The sequence below is a fragment of the Ovis aries genome, chromosome 8, assembly GCF_016772045.2.
Source record: "Ovis aries strain OAR_USU_Benz2616 breed Rambouillet chromosome 8, ARS-UI_Ramb_v3.0, whole genome shotgun sequence".
Lineage (NCBI taxonomy): Eukaryota > Metazoa > Chordata > Mammalia > Artiodactyla > Bovidae > Ovis > Ovis aries.
The window spans coordinates 11437511-11446830 of record NC_056061.1 but is presented as its reverse complement, the minus strand read 5'-3'; the positions used below and the strand labels follow the sequence as shown (position 1 = coordinate 11446830).

Here is a 9320-nt window from a genome sequence, read left to right as displayed (position 1 = left end):
CCCACCTCTCCCCGAGAGAGCCGCCCTTCGGAGGGGTCCCTCTGCGCCCGCAGTGCCTCCTCGGCTCCCCCCCGCCCCGGGCTCCCGTTCTCCCGCCTTCCTCGCCGCGTCCAGAGATGCTCCGCCGCAGACCCGGGACCCCTTAGGCGCCTCTTCCCGTGCCTCTGCCAAATCGCGACGCCTGTACTTTTCCAGCTCCCTCTTTCACTCTTGAAATTGAAAGTTATTGAGGTCGCTCGGGGTTGTTGCTCCAGCAGTTTCCTTCCCCGCCCCCAGGCTCCCCCCGCCCCCCGCAGCCGCCCCCCTCCCCCTCCCTCGCCCTGTCCCTCCCTCGCGGCCTCCCTCCTTCCCTCCCTCCACCAGTGGAGCCGCTCCTGCTTGCGAACGGCAGAAGCAGCTCGGGGTCTCTCCGCCGGCCCTTGGCCATGGCCGCGGTGCCCACGGCGCCCGCTCCCCTCCGCTCCCGGGACCCCCGCCGCTGCCTCCGCCACCTCTAAAGCCCGAGGGGCCGCCACCGTCGCCACCGCCCGCCCGGATCCCGCGCAGCCGCGGCGCACCATGCTACCTGCGGCCACCCTGGCGAGGCCGCTCGCTGCTTCTGGAACCCTCACTCGCGGCATTGACAGCCACCGCACGGGAGCCCCCGCAGCTCAGGGCTCGGACAGTTTGAAAGTACAATAGTTGGTTTCCCTGACCACCCGACCCCACTGCGTTTGCCATCCCGGCTCGCCTGTCGGATCTGAGTGGAGAAGTTGTCCGCAGCTGGGGTTAGCGCTTGCTCTCTCCATACGCCTAACACCTACGTGTATTTCTGAAACAGTCAATCTTAATTAACAATCAAAAGGAAAAAAAAAAGGAGCAAAGAAAGGGAAACATTATTGGGTTACTATGCACTTGCGACTGATTTCTTGGTTTTTTATCATTTTGAACTTTATGGAATACATCGGCAGCCAAAACGCCTCCCGGGGAAGGCGCCAGCGAAGAAGTAAGTGCAGGCTTTTTTACGCATTTGCTCCCTCCCGCCGCGTTCACCTGTCGGGTCGCTTTTCCTTGACTTGAGTTGGCTCACGGCGGCGGCAGTCCTCCCACCCACACCCCACGCCTGGAGAGGAGGTAACAGTTTAGGGTCCGGTGGTTCACGCCTTCCTTTCGGCCGCTCCTCTCTTGCCCCGCATCTTCCTGGGTGCCATAGTCCGGCGGACCCGGCGCTCCTGTGCTTCCGGCGCCCGCATAACCGCAGGTTAGCGGAAAAGTTCGCTCCTTCGTTAAGACCAGCTCAGGGGACGTGTGCTTTCCTCCCAAGACTGGGACAGGAGCCTCCAGCCCCCAGGCGTCGCGGACGCCCGGCTGGCGGGATGCCCCTGACCCACCGAGTGCCCGCCGGGGGAGGCGCGGCCGCGGCGCCCGCTCACCTTGCGTCGCCGCCTCGCGTGGGGAGACCTCGCGGGGTCCTCCCTCGGCGCAGGGGTCGCGAAGAGCTCTCCCGCCCCTCGGGAAACCAAGAGCCAGCGCCTGCGCTGCCGCTACCCTCAACCACGCGCGAGTGGAACTGTAGGGCGCGCCGGGCGCTCTGGGTTCGCTTGCCTGCGCGCTGGCGGAGCCGCTCGGCGTACGCCTCGGGGGATCGCGAGAGATGCGGAGCCAGCCACTGGGAGCCAAGGGTGCCAGCTTTCCAGTGACACTCTTGCCTGTCACCCGGGAGGGCTTTCACCGTCTCAGGCCCTTTCAAGTGGGTTCCCGGGGGCCAGACACATGCCGAGGATGGGGTTCCCCTAAAGGCTCTGGCTCGCCTCCTCGCTTCCCCTTATCCTGAGTCCAGTTACTCGGAAAGGTTGGCTGGTGTAGCCTTCCTAGGACTGTGCCATAGCTGGAGGATGAAACGGGTATCCCTAAGGGCACCTCCATCGCGGCTTGGTCTGTTTCAAGGTGGAGTCTTCCATAGATGAGACAAACCCGAGAAAGGCACTTCTTGCTCTCGGGAAGCCTGGCGCGCTGGGCGCTCTGGCTTCTGTGCAGAAGTGGGGAGTCCCTTCTTCGCAGATAGAGCCGGAGCGACCCGAGCTCCAGTGTAGAGAGCGCTGGCGGGGACCCGGAGGGAGAAAGCTTCCCGGGGCGCAGAGAACGAGGCTATTGCCTTGACCAACTCAGACCTCCGCCTCCCGGGAGTCAATGACGCTTGGCGGCGCCTGCTCCGGTGCGCAGAGCCAGCTCCCAGCGCTGGCCCGCGAAGCCCCTCGAGGTAAGCGTGGGTAACAGCGCAGAAGACACAGCATGGGCTTGTGCGAGATGGAGATTTAGTAATCGCTTCTCCGCCGCTACTTGTGCCCTGTCCCTGGATGTGAGGGTCCCCTGAAAGCCCCCTTTGTGCCGCTTGCCTAAAGCAGACAAGGTCTGATTCACCTGAAAATTGTCTTTAAAAAACATAGCTGAGCCAAAGCTCCAGGGGCTCCTGCCCAGCCTCACTGCCTCTAGGATGGCGTAGCAAGGGGCAGGAGGGCCTAATCTAAACATGTCAGGGCATCCGATTTATTTTTCTTGGCCTCTGAATGGTTGTAGTCTTCAAAATTCTTCCACCTACCCTTCCACTCGAGCCTTGCGGCTGCCTCACGAAACAAATGGCTTGGGACTCGAGCCTTGCCCTAGTTCCTGGCAGTCCCCAGGTCCCCTTCTTGCAGAGTCCGGCTCGAGGGCACTGAGTCTCTCCCGCAGGTCGATGGCGAGAAAGAGAGATGCTAGGCGCAAGTGCAGCCTCCTGCCTTCCCCTCCCATCTTCCAGCCAGTACCCCACCCGGCGTCCATGGCTCACACCCTCTTTTACCCTACCGAGGATCCCAGGGCCAGGAACCCCACAAGTGCAAGGGAGGGACAGGGTCTTGCGTGTCAGAGTTGTCTCCGATTCCGGGGTGGGGGCGGGGGAGGGCTGTTTGCGATGAAAGGCACCGGCAAGAAAGCTGACCACCCATTGGTTCTCACTTCCCCAGCGAGGATAGCGGTGCAGGAAGCTGCCCAGTGGTGCTGCCCCAAGTCTTCTGAGAGCAGAGGGGGATGATGCACCTCTGGGCTTGAACTGGAGAGGGTTTACAGAGTCTAAAGACGAGCTGCCTTTTGATCTGCCTTCATCGTCTCGAGGCCAAGTCAAAGGCGCCCTCTTGTTGTGCAGCGCGGATGAGAGACGAAGTGGGTGGAACTGTGTTGAAATTCCGATTGTGCTGTGGGTGTGGGGCCGGGAGAGAATTCCCCTAGCAGGGGATGCTCCTTGCTCCTTCACGCTTGAGTCTTGCCTTTGCTACTGGGGTTTGCTGGTGCAATTATGGGAGAGGGGCGACCCCTTGCGTTCTCTGAGGAGACAGATTCTCTTGGCAGGTGTAGCATGGGGCTTGTTCGGTTATTTTGAGAATGGGGAAAGGGTAAGAGGGTAAAGAGAGAGATTTGTTTTAAAAAAAAAATCCAGAAATTCAAGGTCAGATTGCATGTTCACATACTCATTGTTTGGAAAATCTCTGGGGGAAAAAAGTTTTCTCAAGTAGAGACTGGGAAAAAGTTGTTTAAATGAAAAATAAGGTAGTAAAGGTATTCTAGAAAGAAATAGTCTTTCCTCTTTATTCTTCAAGAGACAATTAAAGTATTTAAGGGTATCCATTTTGTCCTTAGAGTTAAATAGCTTCACTATCCTAAACTTTAAAATCTTAACCAATGATAGAAAATTGAGGTGCAAGAACTATTTTTCAAAAATTTTAAAGCGGTCTCTTGAATGTTTTGGTGGAAAAGTTTTCTGCAAAAAAAAAAAAATCATTTGCAGTGTTAAATATTATCAAATGTAAGGAGCCATGACTAATCCTCAGATAATGGAGATAAAGGTGAAGGTAAAGTCGCTCAGCGACCCCGTGGACTGTAGCCTACCAGGCTCCTCCGTCCAGGGGATTCTGCAGGCAAGAATACTGGAGTGGGTTGCCATTTCCTTCTCCAGGGGATCTTCCCGACCCAAGGATCGAACCCAGGTCTCCCGCATTGGAGGCAGATGCTTTAACCTCTGAGCCACCAGCAAAGCAGCTATATCAGTAATCCCGGTTTCCCTCAGGCAGCTGGTATACCGTTTATCTCTACTTTGTTGTAAACTAGTTTCTTGTTTCCTTTTATAAAAGAAACATTTTAAACAGGAGTTTGATACTTTAAAAAATACTTATTGCGTTATGGATAAGGATCTGCCTGCAATGCAGGAGGTGTGGGTTCCAGCAGGGGTCAGGAAGGTCCCCTGAAGAAGGAAATGGCAACCCACTACAGTATTCTTGCCTGAAAAATCCCATAGACAGAGGAGCCCGGTGGGCTACAGTCCATAACATGACAAGAATCAGACACAACTTAGCAACTGAACCACCACCACCAGGGCGTTATGGATGAAAAAATACCCATTAACTTTATTATCTACTTGGATTCATATACAGCTCCTAGAGTTGGCTAAGTTGAATTTACTTAAGATAAACATGGAATGCAATCCTCATTCAACAGTCCTCAACCAGAAATGTTTTCAGAGGATGTTACATAAAGAATCCTCAATCCAGTTTTAAAATCATTTCCCACTCAGCCTTTGCTACTTGATAGAGTTAGCTTCTGAATTCTAGATTATCTGCTAACAAAAGTAAAGGTTGTGTTAGCCATAAAAACCACAGTATCTTACAATTGCGCCACACTTTTAACTTGAGTTACTTGCTAGGGACCCTATATAGCCACTTGAGGTATAGAGGCCGGTATTCATATACCCATTTTACAGGGAAAGAACCCAAGAAACAGAGGCTAAGTAATCTATACAAAGCTGTAAGATACTGAATGGAACTTGTCTCCTGCTATTATGCTATATGCTAATCCATGTCTGAGAGTAGATGTCAGGAGTATTAGATAATAAATCTGATTATCTCCAAACCATCATTTATCCTGTGTTTGGAGAATAAGCTCTTATGGTTGACTGGACGTTTTTGAACTGTTCTTTCTATATATTATACATTAATGATTGGTGTCAAAGAGTTAAACTTACCTGATAGTTTGCTAAGTATAATATATTATTTGGTTATTAGGAAGACATTGTAGGTTCATATTATGCCAGAATACTATTGTGAGAAACAACAGATGCCATTATGGTATCCTTTTTATTTGATGCCATCTATTAATTCATTTTTAATTGCTTAGATTCCAGATAGATCCAGATTTTGACAAGCCATTGTATGCATAATAATTACCAAGCTCCCATTGCACAATCTATAAAATTTTTTTTAATATTTCATAAAGATGTTTGAAATAAAGGAGTAAGAACACAAGAAAAATTATTTTAATGGTGACAAGCTGAAAAATGATGAATACAGTGGCCATTGCTCATGATATCTTGGTTGTTGAGCCATTCTCTGAAATTATGATACACTCTTGATGATTATATAACTCACTGGGGAAATAACAGGTTAGCTGTAAGACAGAAAAATTGTTCATTCTACTATACTTTTTGTGATATTAATTTTGGATGAAAGTGTCTGGTTTGGAAGTTGACTACAGTGCATTTTTTCACTTGTCCACTTTTGTTACCAGTCTACCTTGTTTTTGAGAGAAACACTGTTTAATGGATGGAGAGATGAGTAAAATTTGCTAGAGAAAATATATTCTGCAACATATCATATGATATCTTCATAAATCAAAGCCCCAAATTCTTAAGTAAGCAGTGATGGCAACATCTAAATATAAGCAAAGATCTATTTTTGTGAATTCTAATTTAATCATTATTACACTATCAAAATTGTTTCTTAAAATATCTCTTTGTCGTACTATTTTAATCCTTGATCACTTCAATAGAATGATTTTACTAAGAGTATTAAGTATGATAGTTTTTAAATATTGTCTTTTTAGTCCCAAGTTATTCTATGTAAAGTCATTGACAATATAATAGGCATAAAATTGATCAATGTCATTACTTCAGTATTTTTTAAGCATGAAATATGAACGGCCTTTTAGCTTGTAAGTAAATAAGTTTTGTTCAATCGTTTCTCCATTAAATATTTCCTGGAATTTAATATTTTACAAGTTAGGTCCCCAGAAAGTGATGAATGGGGAATTACAATATGTAGTTAATTTTGATTTTCAAATTATGGAGAAACTCTCACCACACTACTGCAAAACAAGTTTATTAATCATCTGATCACTTGAGGCTATTTCAATCTGAACAGAGATCTCCAGGTTGCTACTATTTCAAATATTTCTAGTTAAATGGTTAATCTTTTCTTTTAAAAAAATGCAATCATTCTTTTAAATTGTATGTATTATTGATAGAATACTGTATGCTGTAAGATCCCTATGTAGAGGTAAGATGACATGACCCCTCTGCAATTACAAGAATAAACTGTCAAAAAATAAAACTATTCCACATACAACAGTTTTCTAAATCATCTTCCCCCTGCTTTATCTCTATCCAAATGTTTCATTTTGGACATTGTCCTAACCTCTCTTCCCACTTCCTTACTATTCACTTTCCCCAGCCCCCAAAACATTTTTTTCCAAGTAGTGAATTCTTGAAATGCCATCAGAGTGGGTATTATGTTTCATGAAATGTAAGAATCAACTTTGGTTACCATTAGGAAAACATCATTCAGTTTTGAGAGCATGGTAAGGATCATGTAAGACAGTGTGTTGAAATTATATGTTTTACTTGGTTAGGACTTTTTCTTCTCTGAACAGTGCATTGTACACTGGCATTTTTTTGAGAATGATCATTTGTAAAAGCATTGCATCATAAATTATATAGATTTTTTGTTTTTGCCTTGCTTTTGATTTTGAGGAAAGATGTGGGTTGCTTTCTTAATTGTGAATTTTTTCTTCAGGTTTAAAATGATTGGATTTATCTTAAATTTACCGTATGTTGGCCAACCTAGTAAGTTTGAAATGCTTTGTAGCTATATCTTAGCAAACATATAGCAGAGAAACATATAAAGTATAAAATACATAGCTGTAAAAGATGCTGTCCATTTTTTCTATTTGTTTAGTTCTGTCCATCGATCTTTCCATTCAGGGTTATTACTAGTATTCTGATTAAAGTAGTTATCCAACACTGCTGAAAAGAATGGAATGTTCCATTCTCAAGGATGGTAGGGGTGCTGACGATGCCACTGAGTATTAAGAAATCCCGCTTTCTGCTCTGAGGGTATTTCAACAACATGAAACTTTTAAGCAAAAGGCCTGAATTCTTTTTACCTAACTTCTCTTCCCACTTCCTCACTATTCACAATTATTCAAACCATAAAAAGTTTGAATAATTTCAAAAACTCATTTTAAAAAAGACATGTTTGCAGGTGCCTCTTATCTGATAAGAATGTTTCTGCCTTATTTGTAATCTTGGCAAGGGAGCTAGTTACCATCTGCTGTCACTAAAATTCTTCTGAAAGTTTTTAAAGAAAATTTAATGGTACTAAAGGATATGATTGCCCAACTAAATACATATTTAATGGCCTTTAACTCTCTTTATGCTTTATGCCTTATGCAAGTATCCAACCCAGTCTTCAAATTACTACTTTATTAGGCTTCCTTCTGACCTGAATAATTTGATGGATAACAGCAAACATACATAAATCCATGGTAGAGACGGAGACCTAAGATATCACTGAAGGAGAATAAGACTGAGAAGTAGAAGACCTGGGTCCTAGGTCCAGCGCTGCTTGTAATATCTGAATATCCCAGGCAAGCCCTTATACCACACAAAGCTTCAGCTCCTCATCTGTGAAGTGAGAGGGTTGGTTAAAAATTTAGAGCTAAATGATTCTTATAGTCTCTTCAACCTTTAATCTTTTGGTATAAGAGCATGAAGCATGAGCAGAAGTGGGGAGTTATTTCTTCTAAACTTAGCTATCTTATTTAACTAAGTTTAGTAGATGACGAATATAAATGAATATAAGAAGTATTCATTTCAGTTCAGTTCAGTTCAGTTCAGTCGCTCAGTCGTGTCCAACTCTTTGCGACCCCATGAATCGCAGCACCCCAGGCCTCCCTGTCCATCACCAACTCCCGGAGTTCATTGAGACTCACGTCCATCGAGTCAGTGATGCCATCCAGCCATCTCATCCTCTGTCGTCCCCTTCTCCTCCTGCCCGCAATCCCTCCCAGCATCAGAGTCTTTTCCAATGAGTCAACTCTTCGCATGAGGTGGCCAAAGTACTGGAGTTTCAGCGTTAGCATCATTCCTTCCAAAGAAATCCCAGGGTTGATCTCCTTCAGAATGGACTGGTTGGATCTCCTTGCAGTCCAAGGGACTCTCAAGAGTCTTCTCCAACACCGCAGTTCAAAAGCATCAATTCTTCGGCACTCAGCTTTCTTCACAGTCCAACTCTCACATCCACGACATGGCCACTGGAAAAGCCCATCTATGTAGCACATGAACTGCTTCTGCAACATGCCCACCGAGTAATTGTCTGGCTTCAGTAACAACCAGTTAGGTTGTCCATCCTTGACTAGATGGACCTCTGTTGGCAAAGTAATATCTCTGCTTTTCAATATACTATCTAGGTTGGTCATAACTTTTCTTCCAAGGAGTAAGTGTCTTTTAATTTCATGGCTGCAGTCACCATCTGCAGTGATTTTGTAAATTCATCATATAAAGATTAATAAGTAACTTATCAACATAGAGACTGAATTAATTATGGTATCCCACACATCCCCCACCCCATCACAATTTCTAGTGCCAGAAGACTATAACCGTAGCGTCAGTCCACACACTCCATCTTCAGCAAGTTCATTTTGTCCTTAGACATAAGAGTCACAGGAAACTGGTTTGGAATCCCAACCAGAGAGATGCTTCAGAACTCCCTTACATGTCAGGCTTTTAGAAGTGGCCTGTGCTGGGGGTGGAAGTGGCAATTACAGTGGCCCAGGTTTAAGTGATAAGACCCTGTGTTATGACAGTGACTGAGCAGAGTGCGTATGAAGGGAGAAGAGGAAGAGAGCCTTGTTTGTCACCACACTTTGGAGTAAAAGGGCTCAGATCTGGTGAAAAGCAAGGCACTTCATCTGGGCTTCCCTCGTGGCTCAGCTGGTAAGGAATCTGCCTGCAATGCGGGAGACCTGGGTTTTATTCATGGGTTGGGAATATCCCCTGGATAAGGGAACGCTACCCACTTCAGTATTCTGGCCTGGAGAATTCCATGGACTGTATAGTCCATGGGGTTGCAAAGAGTCAGACACGACTGAGCCACTTTCACTCACTTCAGTTCATCTGTTTTAAGGGGCCTAATATATCATTCTCAACATATGTGCCCTTTTTGTGCACATAAGAGAGCGGTCGCTGGTATCAGGAGCTT

General features: G+C 46.2%; 1 protein-coding gene across 1 annotated transcript in view; it reads left to right on the top strand.

Moving 5' to 3' along the window:
* Positions 1-361: 361 nt before the first annotated feature.
* Positions 362-9320, top strand: part of RSPO3 (R-spondin 3) — a 94660-nt gene continuing 85701 nt past the window's right edge. The window contains exon 1 of the mRNA XM_004011136.5: positions 362-985. Coding sequence (XP_004011185.1) covers positions 889-985 — 97 coding nt within the window. The 5' untranslated portion in view covers positions 362-888. The remainder of the gene's footprint in view (positions 986-9320) is intronic.